This window comes from Etheostoma cragini, chromosome 23, assembly GCF_013103735.1.
Source record: "Etheostoma cragini isolate CJK2018 chromosome 23, CSU_Ecrag_1.0, whole genome shotgun sequence".
In the NCBI taxonomy this organism is placed as follows: domain Eukaryota; kingdom Metazoa; phylum Chordata; class Actinopteri; order Perciformes; family Percidae; genus Etheostoma; species Etheostoma cragini.
Genome location: NC_048429.1, coordinates 18,953,102 through 18,971,076, shown reverse-complemented (window position 1 = coordinate 18,971,076; position 17,975 = coordinate 18,953,102). Strand labels below are relative to the sequence as shown.

Genomic DNA, 17,975 nt, shown 5'->3' with positions numbered 1-17,975 from the left:
GATTTGTGTTTAAGGTTTTGGGAAAGCGAGAGAAATTTTCAAAAAATGTGTTTTAGCAACTCAGAAATACTGTAATACAATCTGCTGAAGGTAATTAAAATCATACTGTGTATGGTCTGTGATCTGAACACATTTAGTCTCTCTGAGTTCTAATGTTCCATCAGCCACACAACATGTGTTCTGTACAGAATAAGCCTTCAAATCAGACCAACAACAGTTAAAATCCCTCTGATTCAAAATCAATAAAAACTTTAAATTATATATAATCATGTTGAGTCTATTCTGAACCAATCAGTCGTTAGATCAGCTGAGAGCCAGACATTTCCCAGCATGCTCTGGGTCCACCTGGGTCTTGCAGTTGATCAAGCGCAAACTGTGACCGCCTCTATCTTGTGAGGTTATCGTTGCCTGCTTGTGCATGACATCAGAGCACGTTGTGATCAAGTCTGACACAAATCTACCCAGCATGCATTGGCCGCCGAGAAGACATATTTAGCTGCCAGCCATGCCGTCCTCATACCTTCCTCTAATGAAAAAGGAATCTTTCTTTCCTCAGTGTAGGTAGTATAGCCTGGTATATGTTTTTCAAATTTTTGGAAATATTTGGTTCATATTTGGGACAAATCTCTCTCTCTCTCTCTCTTAGCTTTCTCTCTCTTTCTCTCTCTCTCTTAGCTCCCCCTTGGTCTTCTAGGTTGTTTGTTTGCCTGCATATAACTTTGCGTTATTGAATACAAATGAAGGCAGTGACGGTCCGTGAGCTGCTGTAAATCGCTAGTATGTTCGAAAATATTTTTAGCAAATAAAAAGGTGAAGGAAAATATTTTGACATTTTGGGAAATATTTTGTTGTTGTTGCTGTTAAACACCTCTGAAGTTTATTCATTAAAACCCAGTACCTTGGTTGTTAAGCCTGTACACAAACCGAGATATAAAACCACAACTGTTGGCATGTCAGCCCGCTTTCTTCTTCTTGAGGTCACAGCTTTGCTTTTGATGTATTTCTAAATACTACCATCTTGATTTGATTGCTGCGTGTGTGTGTCTGGGTGTGTTTCTTACTTGTTGAAGTGTGTGTCTGATAAGGGCATGCTGTGGCGGCTGAGGACCTTCTTCAGTTCTTCCTGGGTGACGTATCCAGTGTGCTGAGGATCACACAGCTTCAGAGCTGCCAGCACTGACCTGGGCAGCTCACACGTCTTGTCCACCTTGATACATAGGTATAGGTACATAGGTACACACAGGCATTCAGCAAACAACACTTATGCAACTGGGCCTCAATAATTTGATTTCTGTCTCTGTTTGATCTCATGCTGTATGCTAGGGCTGCACAATTAATCACAATTTTATCAAAATCGCAATATGGACTAGTGCAATATAAAAATCACAGTTTTATTAATAACTTATTATTAAATTATATATTAGTAAAAGGGAGAATATGTGTCGAATCAAGTGTTGTGGTGTTGCAGACGCCAGGCCCACAAATGGTATCCTACAGACCTAAGAAAATCTTTGATTGGCACAGATCCTCGCCAAATGCTATGGCTGATATTTCATCTCACTCACTGCTCACCATGAAGCAGACAGTTTGTCACCATATGTTTTCAAAAGTGTGTATGTATGTACAGTATGTATATCTAACTATCCATCTATCATCCATATATCATCTATCATCTATCTATCCATCTATCCATCTATCCATCTATCATCTATCCATCTATTAACCATAAATCATCTATCTATCTATCCATCTATCCATCTATCCATACATTATATCTATCCATCTATCTATCTATCTATCTATCTATAATCTGGCATTTTTTGCTTCACCTAAGAAAAAATATAAAATATAGTGCACATTTATGGCCTTAATTTTCTCAAACCATTAGCGCGCACTCACGCACACATGCTTGGTTTCTTTTAAAAATGTAAAATGTTTTCAACTGATGTTTTCTTTCAACTAACACAGAACATGTTTCTTTTGCGATATATCATAGCCTTTCACATGTGGCAGTTGATGTTCCGATGACAATAAAAACTACATATTGTGCAGCCCTAACACACACACACACCCCTGCTAGCAAAAGGTTAAATGAGTAGTGTGTTCAGTTACCTCAGGGACACCCAGGGTCTCAGCGGTGTTTGCAGGGGAGGGTGGTGGTGGTGGAGCAGAGGTGATGCTAGGGTTGAGCTTCTCCAGGCTGGCCAGCTGGATGACCCCGGTGTGTTCTGGGTCCAGTGTGTTGAGCAGCTCTGTGATCTGGGAGTGGGTATGGGCCTGGGTCCCACCTGCTCTCTCCAGTAAATGTTGCAGGTCTGCTCTGTTGATCCAACCTGCCTCCTTTTGGAAAGAAAAAGCTATGTGAGCATTCTTTTTCAAATTGTATAGTTTCACAGGGACATCTTAAGGGCAGTTATCATAGCAGGGAGGTATCATCATGGGCTGTGTTAGGGCAAATGTGGGTCCCAAGTACTGATTAAAAACTGATCACCATGTCATAGATGGCCAAGAGGGAAAGTTAAAGGCATGGTTAAGACTTTTGGACATAAGAACTTATTTACAAGTTAGTCAGTGTGTTTTTTATCAGTGGAGAAAGTTTTCAACACTTTTTATCCAGTCCTTCCAGTTGTAGAGTTCACTGGTGTTAGGCTAGTGCAAGCCAACAGTATCTGCTAGCCTGCCATTAAAAAAAGTCTTGCCCACTCCACAGTACACCAAAGGCAAATAAATGACTTGGAAATACGGTCTTGTGTCCAAAATTCTTAACCAACCCTTTAATCCAAGCAGGGTCCGGGCTCCAGAATTAAAAGTCCTGTTGATTTATTCCAAATATGATTGACTCTTTAAGTCTTACCAACAGTTGAAAGGCTATTAAAGTCATTAGCAAACAAGGAGTTTAACTGTTGTTAAAAAATCTGTTCCAAAAAAATAGAAAAGTCTTCTGAAGAAAAATCTATTAAAAGCCTCAGTATCCTCTGTATTAGGAATGGCCAAGAGTAATGGTTTCCCAGATCAAGGGGTCGCATGAATTACTCGAGGGGAATCAATTCCTTGCAAAGGTAAGTCTACGCATGGCAGCAAGCAATAACAATGCACAGCAATATATCCAATGCATAATGCTTGTTTTTAATCAAAACAGTTTCCACTACCATAAGAGCCGTGTTGAACAGTTTAAAGCTTCTAATCTTCATTTGTAATATTGACACTCAAATTCTGAAATCAACAGTTAAATGCTCCTTTGCCTTTTCACTTTTTTTTTCAACTAATAAATAACTTTATCCTGATGCTCCACCTTAAATTGTGTCCTCAAGGGGTTACGTGGCTAATTTATTTTTTACAATGGCACTGTATGATTTAGATAGTTTTTAAAAACAAAAAGATCTACAAGTATTAATCTCCAGAGGAATGTCAATGAAATTAGAACTTAAATCCAAATCAAAGGGCTTCCTCTAGCTCACCCAGTAAGAGTGTGCGCCCGATGTAGGCTGAGTCCTTAGCAGCGGCCCTGGTTTGAATCTGACCTGCAGCTCTTTGGTGCTTGTCATCCCCTCTCTTTCTCTCCCCATTTCCTCTCTATTCACTGTCACGATCAAATAAAGGGAAAAGCCCCCCAAAAAATCAATCCAAACACTTATATTAAAGGGCTATTATATTGGATTATAATACCAATATAAATGTTAACGGTGTTGTGTTCACTCCTTCTTATGGTTATGATACATCATACCTTATAAGAAGCACTGCAAAATTATGATAGTACTACTGTGAAATGGCACAACAGCACGTCCTTCTGATGTCTATGTTACACAGTGAATCATAGCAAGTTTTCCGAGCTGTTGAATGCTTCCCTAGAGAGAGTCTAAAAACCATAGTTGGCTTAGAACCTGCCTGAGTGAAATCCCTCATTATTGGCTGGCGGTGTGAGGACACTTTTGTTTGATCTCCCACCCGTTGAATAGATTGTTAAAACAGTTGATGGATGGATTTTTTTTTCTCTCCCATGCCATTAAAAGGAGGATATTTTGGCAGATAGATATGTGTGATTCATATCTGGGAGAGGCTTCACACACACATACACACACACACACACAACTTCCTCAAACTTGGAAGCCAACCGTTGTTTTGTGAGTGGCGGCAGCAACATCAAACATAACTGTGAATTAATGGAGATGCAACCCCCCTTCCCCTAAACTTTAGTCAAACTCCAAAGTTTCATTCAGCTGAAGTAGACTGATTTGAAATTAAAGAGGCAGAACCGGATGCGGAGGCGTGTTGAAGGGGACGGCTGTCAGACGAACATATGGCTAGTGACTGAGTGGCTAACCAGTGGCCATATGCAATCATCTAATCATGTTTATGGCCATCAAAAAGCTGTGGATGATGATTGGCTCATCTGTAAAGCTTTCTGGCATTTATATTTAAAGCATACACCTGAGCATGTGCCTTTGTCTTTTAGCAATCTGCTGCGATTACTCCCTTGTGTACTGTCTCATCACATTCCCAATCACTTCCGTCTCGTCTGTTACAACCTATTTTTTTGCAAGGGCTGGGCAAATAAGGGGGAGGTTTGACAGCGTTTTGGTGCATCGTTTGTACAAGTAGGAGATTCACTACTTAATTAAAGTCTATTATTTACTTCCCCCGTACTGACTTCTACCGTGTCCAGCAAGTGGGAAATCTCTTTCAGTCGAGGGTGAACGTCCTGGACATCCAAGTTGTCTTCTTCTAGGACAGGCTTCTCCAAAGCCCTGAGACAGGAGATAGATGATAATACAGAAGCAGGGCATTAGTGGCCGTTAGTTAACAACTTTCTTCAACCAGTAACCATTGCTTCAACTTGCCATAGCACCTTCACCCATCAGTGTATTCGAGACCGGCCTTGGTCTTAAGTCCACTTTTTGGTCTCGTCTTGGAATCGACCACATTTTTGCTCTGCTCGCTTGTCTCAATCTTGGATGAAGAGGACTCAGGATTTTATTTGAAAACTGGTCAAGAGCACACCTAGACTGGGTAAACCTTGCTCTGGAAACATGCACTTATAAATCCCCTGTTTCAGTTCACAATTTTATGGGAACCAATCACAAACTGCCGCGCTATTGGCGGGTTTGAAAACCATGACGATTAAGAAGCAACCATTAGCTTCTTGTTTACATTCAACAGCGGCCACAGAACACCACCGAAGCTCAGCAGCCCGTTGTGTCTGTAGCTGTCGCTTCTACGTCACCCGGATCGTTGCTCTGATTGGTTGAAGGCCTATCCAATGGCCTCTTGTGCAGAGAGAATACAGAGCAGACCAATCCTGCAGGGTTATCCCATAACTGGGATTTGATATAAACTTCCTGCTTCAAATGAAACCAATAACTTGAGTCATTTCTACGTTGTGTTACTGTTCTTCACTTGCACTTTAACACAAGCCAGTGTACACCCATTCACACATACCTGTACACATTTATACTGGGGGCAGAGCCATTGGTAGCAATTTGGGGTTCAGTCTCTTGCCCAAAATACTTTTAGACATGCATTCTGGTTAGCCACAGTGTAAAATTAAGGGACTGGCCAATGTGTGATGGACTCAGAGACAAAATCCAGCAGACAAACAATAAGGTAGCATGGACATTGTAAAAAGGAAATGTACCGCCCAAAATCCCTCAGATTTACATTCATGTTACTGTTGAATTCTGCATTGTTTGGGTTAAGGTCAATATTGAGTACTGTGCAGGGTGGGGTGGTAAGTGGGTGTAAAATGCATCTGATAACATCTCAGTGGGAGTTTAATTTCAAATGTCAGCTAACAATAAGGTGGCGGAAAGAGAGGATTTTTGAAATGGGGGAGAGCTGCAGTTCTGCAAGTCACTGGTAAGTAAGATTGAGGGAGATCGACAGCTAAGGCGCAAGGTCTGTGTCTGTGACACAGAGAGAGGGAGAGAGAGAGAGAGAGAGAGAAATATGTAATGTTATCTCCACTGGAAAAAGACTTTTAATCATGTTGTCTAGCAAACAATCATTCATTTACATGTTTCTTTCTCTCTCAGTTTCAAAACTCAGGATTTTAAAACCCTGAGGCCATCCTTTTTAGTACTGAATTTATGCATGAAGAATAAATCCCACCCAAAACTGGGCAGACAGCTATGTGTGTTTATTAATCCTATAAACATAGTTTGGAATCTCACACACACAGTTTCATCTGTTCTGCACGGCCAGAACCTGCGACTTTCCTGCTCACACCGTACAAACCGGCCAAGATAAGGAGCAAACTGAACATAAGCACGGAACTAGGCTGACACAATTCCTACAGTATATTGAATAATTTGACCACTGAAAATCCGTAACTTGTTAAGCATGCGCAAATCAAATCTGCACTCGACTCACATCGGGGAGTGACAAAGTGTTTGTGAAATAGGGCACGCTCTTGTGTAACTGACATTGTTTCTCCTGTCTCCTTCTTCCTCACTCGCAGTTTTGCAGCTGTTTTTCGGTTCATTATAACCATTGCATCGGCAAAACATCTTAAATGAAAAAAGAATTAAAATTGTTTTAGATCACAAACAGAACTTATAAAAGGAATGTAAAAAAAAAAAAGTGAGAGAGTGAAAATAAACTGTATGGTGCAAACCAGGCAGGCGCGAGGCCCCCAGAGGCACGAGGCCCTGTGTGATCCCATGCAACGATTATGCTACGACCTCACCACATGTGTGGGTTCCATTGTTTATACAAAGGTCTAAAGCTATTACTTCCAACTGACCTGTTGGTCTGAAGATTCGTGTCCCCCTCATCTTTGACCAGGCTCTTGAAGTGGCCCAAGAAGTGTTTCCACCTCACTGGCCCTGTTTCCCTCACACCATAACTGAAAATACACACACATCCATGAAAATTATTTTACACAGAATAGAAAATAGCTGGATTTTAAGATTTAAAGAGAAAAGGGCATGGAGGTTGGTAGACAGAAGGAAGAAAAAAGATTATGAATTAATTAAATATGGCTCCCCCTACTGGTTGGTCAGCTTCTGGAAGGTGTGAGGGTTCATGGGAAATATGAAGCTGCTGAGAATGGCCCTGAGGACATCCTGTTTTACCAGGCCAGAGTTGGTGGTGTCAAAGGCCTGCAGCGCTTGCCACACCGGGGTAGAGTTCACACACATCTGATAGGCAGAAGAACAAACCGATATTTTAGGGACAGACCTCTCTCTTGCTTTTTTTCTCTCCTTAATAAATGAGTCATCTCTGGTTTTGGTTGCCATGGAGAGCATCCCAGTGCGGCTCTAGGATGAGACAGAAGAGCCATCCCCTACTCTGGCGCCTTTCCAAATTAGCCGTGATTAACACACAAACTCAGGAAGCCATTTTTCTGGACAAACATTTTAATTAGAAGTGTTCCCTCTGCCGTTTGAATCCTGACATGCCACTTAGAGCCAATTTAGCCCTCCGTCTTTAAGCAGGATAATGCAGGGGAGAAGGCCAGATGGTGACACGCAAACAGGGGGAATAAAACAAACAAAGTCATTCAGACAAGGCTATGCAGTACCTTGTTGTAGAAGAGAATCTGCAACTCCCCAGGATGTAGGACCGATGGAGCATCATGTAGACTGGAACAAGATTCTGTTCTCTGCTTCCTCCGTTTAACTTTCTCAGGTGGCGTTGTGCCTCGGCAGCACATTTCTATGCAACAGAAGCTCTTCAATAACTCTTGATTACAGTGTTTACTTCAGAAACATGGTCAAGATAGTTAAAATTACAATTGGATTGTGAATCATTTTAATCATATGTAGGTTTTTGGTAAAGAATGATGGCAGTGTTAACTATCTCCAAAACTACTCACTTGGATTGTTTTAAAATTTGGTACAGATACCCATGGTGAGAAGAGGATGAATTCTAATGACTTTGGTGATCCTCCAAAGCTTTCTCTAGCACCAAACTGAGACTGACATTTGAGATTTTTTGTCAAATGTCTCAACAACTATTGGATCCATTTCTATGTTCAGGCTCTATGTTCCCCTTAAGCTGCCTACACATGAGCCACGTTTTGTTTTCTTATGGGGAGAGCAACTCTGAGAAAACGCTACCCTTGGCGTCAAAAGTTCAAATTATTTCAACTTTGACCACGTTGCCACTAGTCTATCTCCACAACGTTCCAGTTCTGGGAATGCTCCGTTGTCACAGGAAGTTCCGTCCCTCTTTTCGGCCAGATGTTTGTTCCCTACCTCTTTCTTTGGGTTGGCGTTCTAACCTCTGGAGGATTTCTGAGGACTATGGTTACCTGGTCCTCAGATCTCTGCAGGGTAAGTCCAGACAGCTAGCTAGACTATCTGTCCAATCGTAGTTTTGTGTTGCGCAACTAAAACTACTTTTAACATACACATGTTCCACCAAAACAAGCTCCTTCCCGAGGCTGTTTTGCAGCGGTACCATGGTTTCGCCTAGCACTTAGCACCACCCAAGACAATTGTGATTGGTTTAAAGCAACGGCAATATACCAGAGCATGTTTTTCTCCCATCTCGGAATGCTGTATGGACAAGCCAGACCCTCTTCTACAGCGCTGTGGAGGAAGGTCTGGCAAAGCAAGACTACGTTACTGCTAACCTTTCAAAGCGCAGACAATTTTAGAAGAAGTAATGCCGCATACCTGCGCTGCGGTTTGCCTCACTGCTTAGCCCTCTACCTTGTGATTTTACAGAGGATCATGTTTAATCTGAATTGTAATTAATGAATCCCATGATCCTTAATCCAGTGCCATAATCAAGCTAACAATACAGTGCTGCAGAAATTATTCCTAAACCCAGAAATAAGTTAGCATTTGTGCACTTCCAGTTCCGTCGTCGCTAAGTTTTTTTTTTTTTTATTGAATGGGTTTTTGGTTAGATGCCTAAAAAGGTTAACACACAAGATTTCCGAATAAAATCCTCAGTAAAATCCCCTCTAGTAATTTTAGAAGATTTTGTCTTGGTGGCAAATGAGATTACAGAAGTTGTTGGGGATTCGAGACGTCACCATGAGTTTAGTAGTAGAGATTTATTTTATGGGTTAAATTCATGTATATTTGGATGATTTATGGACCAGGTTATTCTGAAAAACTGCCCCCAGTGCTTTAACTTTACCCAAAGCCCTAAACAGCTAGTTTAAGACAATAACGTTTGGATAACCAGTGTAACATTAGTATTAGCATTTACCTAAAAACAGCCCTGTGCCAAAGTACAAGTGTGCTTCACAGAGCAGCTAGCATGGCTGCAGACTTGTTAGCATCTCATTTTGTGTTCCCTGCTGCTATCTCTCATCGCATTGTCCTAAAATTCACATTTGAATTCCACTGTATCCATACCCAGCTTAGTGCAGACTGGAGCAATCTTGAAGTTTTGGCTGTCATCAAAGCCTAGCTTGTCCAGGAACAATTCGTAGGAAATAGTGGAGCTGTTGATGGGACTGTAGTGATTCCACAGCCTTGGGAAAAAAGCAAGCAGATGCTGGTTGTTTATTTTTAGATAAATGGTACAGTTTCACAGGGGACCTATAATGTCAAGAGTACCCATGTCAATGATGAGATGCCAATCATGCTATATGAACCATTGACTGTATTTATAAAGTCTATGCCTGTGTAAAATGTAATGTACATATTGCCACCTGCTCATCAGAATGACCCACACACATCAGGGTCAACTTGGGGTTCAGTGTCTTGCCCAAGGACACTTACACATGGGACTGCAGGGACAGCGATCAAACTGCCAACCATCCTATTGGCAGGCAACCGCTATACCACTGAGCCACAGCCGCCCATGTGTGGGTGTGTGTGTGTGTGGGTGTGTGTGTGTGAGAGTGAGAGAGAGAGAGAGAGAGAGAGAGAGAGAGAGAGAGAGAGAGAGAGAGAGAGAGAGAGAGAGAGAGAGAGAGAGTCCTAAGTGCTAAACCAATTAAAGCCATTGAAAATGAACCTGTCACACACAATCCTCTAGAGCTGCATCAAAAAAGTTAAGGAGCGTTTCTAGAGTGGATTTGACTGCAGGGCCTGAAGTTTTAAAAGTCAATTAGCTCTCTCATCCTAAAACAATGGCTGACCACAAAGTTAGCGCAAGTGATCTTGTCTCAGCCAACACACAACTTCCCATCACAGGGAATACCGGTACTGATGGATGACAGTATGTACTTTTTTATATCAGTATGTGTTCAGACATTCATATTTGGAGCTCAGACTTGTTATAATGTTTATGCATGTCAAAGAGAGCAAAAAACAGTTTTTGTAGAAGGGAAGTTAATGAGCAGTTCTAATTTTAGCAGAGCTAAAACCTAATTCTCTTTCAGTAAATTGCTAAGCGACTCAAATGTTACACTTAAGTTTAAGGTTTGCCAGTATATTGATAATATATCAACCCTTATATGAGGCTAAACATCATCTTGAGTTTTTGGATATTGTCAAGTGTTGCCTTTTTCTGTTTTGAAGGCTGCATTCCAGTAAAGTGATTTGAGTCATTTTTTTTCAACTCACCAGACTTATTAGCTGCTAAATTATTTACCTTTAACTACTTAGTCATTGTTTAATGACCTAATAATAACAGGGCAATGTTGACATGTATTGGGTCAGCCCATCTGATAACCTAACCTTCCCAGATTTCAACAATTGACTTGATGAGGATACAATGCGATTGCTACTGATAGCAATAATGGCAAAAATACAAAAGATTGTAATAGAGCAGAAACATTCTTTAAGTGCAGTGTAAAATTGTTCTATAAACCCTTGCTGGTTGGCTGGAAACATTTCTCATGATGGTTGTAGACTCAGTAATAAAGCCCTATATGCTGTTCATGGGACAGGAAGTGAGTCTGGCTCCCTAAATGTTTGTCACAGCTCATTAAGTAGTCTATGGCAAACGTCCAAACTAGTTACATAGATACATACATACATACATACATACATACATACATACATACATACATACATACATGCATACATGCATACACACAAACATACATACATACATACATACATACATACATACATACTAAAAGCTCTAACATGTAAACTAGTCAATGTGATATTTGGTTACTAGTTTACAACTGAGCTAGATCTCTCTGTACTAGTTAAAGCCTCTGTTGATATACATTTTGACTTTATTAGTTCGGGCTTTAGAGGGTTCAACTTTGGCTAGAGGGAGTTCCAACTGGAGGGCCAACAGAAAGCCTTGAAGACGAGCCTCCTCATTCGCATTGTGTATTGTGTATTGTAGTGTATTTTGGGGGCGGGCACCTAGCAGATAGTGAGGAGATGTTTTTACAGTGTGTTCAGGTGATAGGCTGCTAGCAGATAGCGAGGAGATGTTTTTTACAGTGTGTTCAGGGGACAGGCAGTTAGCAAATAGTGAGGAGATGTTTGCTGTATGTGACAACAAATGTCATAGCCTACAACACCCATGACATCACTCAGAGCACTTTTAACTAGTAAATATTTAACTACCCCCCCAAACTCTTTTATCTTACTAGACCTCATCTAAATGAATGGAGTGATTGTTAGAGAATATGTATATCCTTGTGTGTGTCTCAATAAACCTTTGCAACATTGTGAACTGAAACCTGCTTTGTATGACTTGGAATCAACTCAAAGGGGGTCAAGCCAGTAGATGATAGGATTCAAACCACAAAACAGTCCGGTCGGATTGTTTCCCAACATATGGGTACATTGGAAAGATTTACAGCAATTTCAAAAGTATTGTACATATGCCAACAACAGAACAGACAAGAGATAGCGCTATGTTGTTAAAGGTCCCTTGACATGGTGCTCTTTGGATGCTTTTATAAAGACCTTGGTGGTCCCCTAATACTGTCTCTGAAGTCTCTTTTATATAGACCTTAGTGGTCCCCTAAAACTGTATCTGAAGTCTCTTTTATATAGACCTTAGTGGTCCCCTAATACTGTATCTGAAGTCTCTTTCATAAAATTCAGCCTTGGCTTTTGAGGAGCAGGGGGCGGGGCAAGGTGGAGGCTGGGGGTGTGGTCTTGACCGAGGTAACCTTGCCCCTTATACCTCATAACGACTAAGATTCCAGATAAACCCATCTGAGCTTTCATTTTCTCAAAGGCAGAGCAGGATACCCAGGGCTCGGTTTACACCTACGTATGTCCATTTCTAGCCACTGGGGGACCATAGGCAGGCTGGGGGTACTCATATTAATGTAAAAAAAAACTTCTTAAAGTGAAATTTTCATGCCATGGGACCTTTAATTTAGACAGGTACATCTCCTTGCTTCCTGTAACGATAGCTGACAATCAATGTGGACAAAGGAGATCTGTGTGGGAGAGATTGCTTGCGCTTACTCTGTAGTTTTACACAAACAGGTGCCCTTCTTTGCATCTCCCTATGTTTTGTTTCACACTCGCAGCTGCGTGTATCAGTGGGTTGTTGAATATGTCTGACAGAGCCATATCTGCGTGTGTACATTCTTGTATCTGCTCATGAGCAAGTTTTATCGCTCTCTGGAGATTTGACATACACCTGACTCCATAATAGTGTATAGTAACCTGTCTTCCTGTGCAGTGTGTATGGGCCGTCAATGTGCAATCTGTTGTGTCAAACTGTGTCAGATGAATACCACGGACCCCCACCTTTGAAACTCCTTGTCTGTCAGGTGGATGCAATAGTTGTCCAGGATACGGCGAAACTCGTGCTGCTGGATGTGTCCTTCTCTGTTGTAGTCAAACAGGTTGAACACTCTGATCATGGCCCTCAGGTTGCCTCCGATCTGCGGGGGTTTACACACAATGATTGACAGCAACTGCAACACTACACCTCAGTGAAGCCTGTGAACTCCTCAACCCAAGCGACTTGTGAGGCTCGGCTTGCTGGAGCTTTCATCTCGGTGAACATGATTATCGACACGCCTGCCTTGATCTGTGGGAGCCCAGGTCTATTCTCAAAAGTGCTGATGTGGTGAGAAGCAAGGAGGAGATGCAAAGCTGGCTGGTAGACAGATGAAATGGAGAGAAGAGGAGGAGGGAGGGTACTAAGGGGAATTATGGGTCAGTAAAGCACATACAGACAGGTTTGTAGTTCACAACAGCCTGAAATGGGCTGTGTTTATATTGCGCTTTTACATAGTACAGGAACCATTCACCATTGTATGGCAGCCAATGTGGCCGAGGCTGCCATACAAGGCTACTCGGGGTTCAGCGTCTTGCCCAAGGGCACTTTGACATGGAACTGCAGGGCCAGGGATTGAACCCCCAACCTTCCTATTGGCAGGCAACCGCTCTACCACTGATGATATCTACACATTAGTAGAATACATATTACATACATATACATATAGGTATTTTAATTTAGAAATCTTCAATTACAGAGTTGACATGATATCCAACTAGAGATGTTTCAGCTGTAGTGAGTATTGTCAATGCTAATGTTAAAAGTTATATATAAATCATCATTTCTATAGACACCTTTGTATATATGCTGGTAAAAATAGATTCCAAAAGTATGTCATGATCAAATTCATGTGACAACTTGACAGCTCATTAACTGCTGGGCAAATGAAAATATCGAAGTCTAAAAACAGGGTCATGGGCTAAAAATTGTTATAGATCATAGTATGACATTACAAATCCAATTAAAAACAACTCAAATGTAACTTTTTATTTCTTTTCCAAATGTCAAGCAATTACTTAAGACAGAAATAGGAAAAATAGGTTAAATCATTTAGACTATGTATTTATCCAATTACAACTTGCTGATGCAATATGTACGATTGTGTTCACAGTAATTAAAAATGGGTTAGGGTTAGTTAAATACAGGTATGTGACTGCCTCACTATTTAAAGGACACACGACTTCCTGCACTGGTACCAAATCCTCCCATTTCGGGCAAATCATGGGCTGCAGAACCATCCAAAGTGTACACACGTAATTCCTAGGCTGCATTTAACAGAGGGTGCAATAATGGCCTTAGAAGCAAACCAATATATGAGTCTAACTCTGACAAACACAATGAGCAGTTAGGATCAGAGCAGCAGAGCACTAAAGAGCTGGAGGCCCAAAAAGATTTACGTACATGTGTAATTTGGAACACCCTCACGCTCTGGGTAGCTGGAGGGTTTTGGATCTGGATTACATTGTAAGAGCTCAGTCACTGAAGTCAGTCTGAGTGGCCCCAGCCAAGTCCAGCCCGTCTTGCCTTCCATGCAAAAGCTGGCTCCGTAGCTCCGGGGCGCCATGCTAACAACGGAAGAACAAGAGCAGAGATACTAAATATACCCCCGGTGACTCTTGGGTAATCAGAGTCCTCTGTCGCCCAGAGAAGTTTCAGTCTAATTGCACTCTGATTAGACGAGCTGCCAAGTTTCTCAGTGAGAGGCGTGGGGGGAGCCTCCCTCATGTCCTGACATTGTCTCCACGCAGCCATGAAATAGAGCAGATGGAGTAAAGTCAAGCAAAAAATATATACAAGATGCTGACCTCCCTGCAATGCACCAGACTAGGTTGGTCTTCTATATTTCCAGATTCCTGTGTCTTTATTCTCTTTTGGATCACAGGGGAGGTAGTTTTTTTTTTTTTTACAGCGACAAAACTTTAAAAATCTCCATTTGCTGTAATCTAACAATTTACAGCTACTGTTCAAGCTTCCTTACAAGCATAACAATTAGCCCCGCATTTACACCACCTTTCATTCTGCCAGAGTCGAGGGAGGGGGGGTGGTGGGAGAAGAAAAGGCGCTCCACAGCAGCCTGTGCATTTAAAAAAAGATCAAATGAAAGTGAATTTATTAAAGACAGATATAAATATGATTTCCCCCCACCAACACCACCATCCTCCCCGATCTCCCTCCCTCCAACTTAGAGGATTCTGTGCTAATTAGAAATGTGTTAAAATCACAAAGGAGGGAGAGAGGAGATCATACGGTATTAATGAACAGAGACAGAGGGATATCATCCAATTTCCTCTCTCCAATCTCTATCTTCATCTCATCTCTTCCTCTGCACACACACTCCCCCTCTCCTTTTATCTTGCTTTTGTTTCCTCCTCTTCTCAATTCCCTCGCAAACTTTGTTGCCTTTCTTCTCCTTTTGTCTTTTAGCCCATGTCTCCCTCTGCCTTTTTTCTTCTTCAAATTCCTTGATAATCTAGTTTTTTTATCTCCAATTTCCACCCCTTTCTTTTTCTCTGTTCCCCCCTCGCTCTCCTCACTCCCCCGTCCGTCGGTAGTGCCAGCGCTCCATTAGGCAGCTGGGTTCTGGTTGGCGTGGTTGGAGGCCTGGCGCTGTGCCGCTCTCAGAGTGTCTCAGCAGCCCTCGCCCATCCGTCTGCCCACCCAGCCCCACGGTTCTTAATTAATGAAGGCTCTGTTGTTTTTGTTCACCGGCCTGTTACATGCTAATCCAGCAAGCCCTGTGTGTGCATGCCCGTCCATCCTCGATGTCTGCTTGTTACCCTCTCAGCTGATTAAGTCAATGATCTCAGTCATGACCAAAGTCAGGTCTGATAGCCATTTGATCATTGAGTATGCTCAGGCACGCTAAAAGGGTCAGTTCATGCAAATGGCGAAAGAACATTTTTCTCACCCTTAGCTCTGGTGGTAGCTAGCCATGCAGATAGTTTTGGTTTCACTCGTCCCGGCACTGAGATATTTTTCTCTACCCTTATGCAATGGAAGTGAATGTAATTTCGTTTGTGGGATTCAATTATGGCATTTAAAAAAAAAAACGGCTGCATCTCTTTCCAGATACACTGGCACTCATTTATGAGATGTGCATACGACCTAAAACAGACAAAGGACACAGATTCCTACGCTAAGCTCAGCAGTTATCAATTTGAACGTGACCCTACTATACACGTCAGAAAAAGTCTGCAACATTGTTTTAACCCCAACTTCACATATGAAGGAGACAGGATGTTACTCCTCTCTTTCAACAGGTATAGTGTTATGTTCAATAAAGGAAACATGACGACGCACAACATATTAATTTAGTCTCCCGGTTTTTGCTTTACTTTTAAAGTGTTGTTAATGGCCACAAGTGAACAATCTTTCTGTCATTGACTGACATATTTCGGATTGTTTTTCCACGCGCTCTTCCTCACAGCTGTTGCCTGGCTGTGACTCATGAAAAAAAATAAAAAAATAAAATAAAAGTAAAATAAAAAAAAACACAAGTAAACTCTGCTACCGTCTGTTTTTAAATATAGAGATTACAAGATTGCAATATAAGCCTGTATATGTGCAGCATTACTATTAGAACTATAGCATACATATGTCAAGGATATATAAATTAAATAAACTTCAACTGGAGTCCAATTTAATATTGCAACATGTTGATCGCATAAGTGATCTCTTTCAACTCCACATTCCTCCTACAGCCTAATACCAGTTTTTAGGCTGCCAAATAGTACACAGGTTACTGCAAATTAAACTGAGATGTCAGGGTTTCAATCTCCACCTCTGGAAAGTGCCGATTCTTAGCCGGATTACGTCTGGCCATGTCGAGGCCTCAAAACCGAGAATATATTGGGGCGTGATATTTAAATTACGATCATTTCCAGCCGCTGCATTTATTAATGTACGATCATTCTCAGTGGGATACAAACGTTTCATGAATACCACGTGAAGCCTGTCGTAAGAGGATTTCTGCGCTCATATCTGCGCTTTGTTGTTGTTAGGTTGTTAGGTTGATGTTAGGGTGATAAATGAGGGGCATTGTCTCACTAATTTTACTACTCTAAAACACTGAGACTATTTATTTGGTAAAAAGTAGTTCCAATGAAAACTGTTCACAGTGAGGTGAGGTCTGGGACACTGTTTTTTTTTTTTAATCTATTTTTACTCTGTGACCACCATCACAAATTATTTTCCATTCACGACTGAATTTCAGAGTTTGGAAAATAAAAGTTAGTTTCCTTTTCTGCATGCTAGGAGACTTTTGGAGAAATCCAAGCCTAGCTGAAACTCTCCAGAGTGAGTAATTAGTACAATAGATGAGCAACTGCCTTACAAAATATCTGATAAATGATATCAGACCACAACAGACACAACCCCAAAAATTCAAGGAACAAACTTTACAAAAAAAAAACAGTTAAAGGTGCCCTCCCAGAAGGTTTTGTGTTCATCCTGGAAATCTTCCGTTTTTTAAGATCTTGTGCAATCAATCCAAACTGTTACATACAAGTTTGACACACGTTATGTCCATAATTTCTGGATTTTTGACTGTTTATAGCCACCGATCACCACTAGTTCTGATGCTAACTGCATTTGCATTTGCCATGGCAGGCTGGTCTGTCATTACGGACGGAATAAAGAAGGTTTGCAAATAGGCTCGTTCGAGATGAGCCTGGTCTGTGTGGAATCAATCACCCAGCAGGCATTGGGAGCAATCGGCTCCCAATGCCTGCTGGGTAGATTTGTGTCCGACTTGATCCCAACCCACTTTGACGTCATGTACACGTGGACAACGATGACCTCACGAGAGCAAGGCGGCCACAGGTTTGAAATGTAACCCTTTTCCCCGACCGCAAGACCCCGGCGGACCCAGAGCATGCTGTGAAACGTTGGCCTCATAGCTGATCTAAAAGCATATTGGTTCAACGCAAACTCATTTTAACCCTCATTTTGACCAGCTTTCCTATATCAATCTTCTTTTTAACTACCCAATTGTAATTACCCAAAATAACGTGATTGACTTTGATGCGTAATTTATTCAATTTTATAGCATTAGGAAAATTGAAGAAAATTGAAGTGGTTTTGAAATGGTATTAAGTAAAAGTTGACATATTGCAGTCAGTGATTATCTTTCAACATACAATCCTTTCATTTTAGTCTAAATGATTCTAATTTCTGCTTTCTAACTCAAACACGGGGTATCATTTCGTATAAATGAGGTTTATTGAACATAAATTCTAAAACACAATTGTAAAACTCAAGTTATTAAGTAAGTGTTAGGTAGTGTTAAATGTCAAAAAACAAACATTGAAAAAAACGTAGTGGGTGCTGAAAAACTATATATATATATATATATATAT

The 17,975-nt window shown here is 41.2% G+C and overlaps 1 protein-coding gene across 1 annotated transcript in view; it reads right to left on the bottom strand.

Annotated features, from left to right (window-relative positions):
• efcab6 (EF-hand calcium binding domain 6) overlaps positions 1-17,975 on the bottom strand; it is a 67,925-nt gene that overhangs the window by 23,030 nt on the left and 26,920 nt on the right. The window contains exons 5-13 of the mRNA XM_034864137.1: positions 12,582-12,718; positions 9,312-9,430; positions 7,520-7,653; positions 6,988-7,136; positions 6,740-6,841; positions 4,655-4,745; positions 2,082-2,343; positions 1,825-1,829; positions 1,062-1,207 (exon numbers count right to left, since the gene is read on the bottom strand). Coding sequence (XP_034720028.1) covers positions 1,062-1,207; positions 1,825-1,829; positions 2,082-2,343; positions 4,655-4,745; positions 6,740-6,841; positions 6,988-7,136; positions 7,520-7,653; positions 9,312-9,430; positions 12,582-12,718 — 1,145 coding nt within the window. The remainder of the gene's footprint in view (positions 1-1,061; positions 1,208-1,824; positions 1,830-2,081; positions 2,344-4,654; positions 4,746-6,739; positions 6,842-6,987; positions 7,137-7,519; positions 7,654-9,311; positions 9,431-12,581; positions 12,719-17,975) is intronic.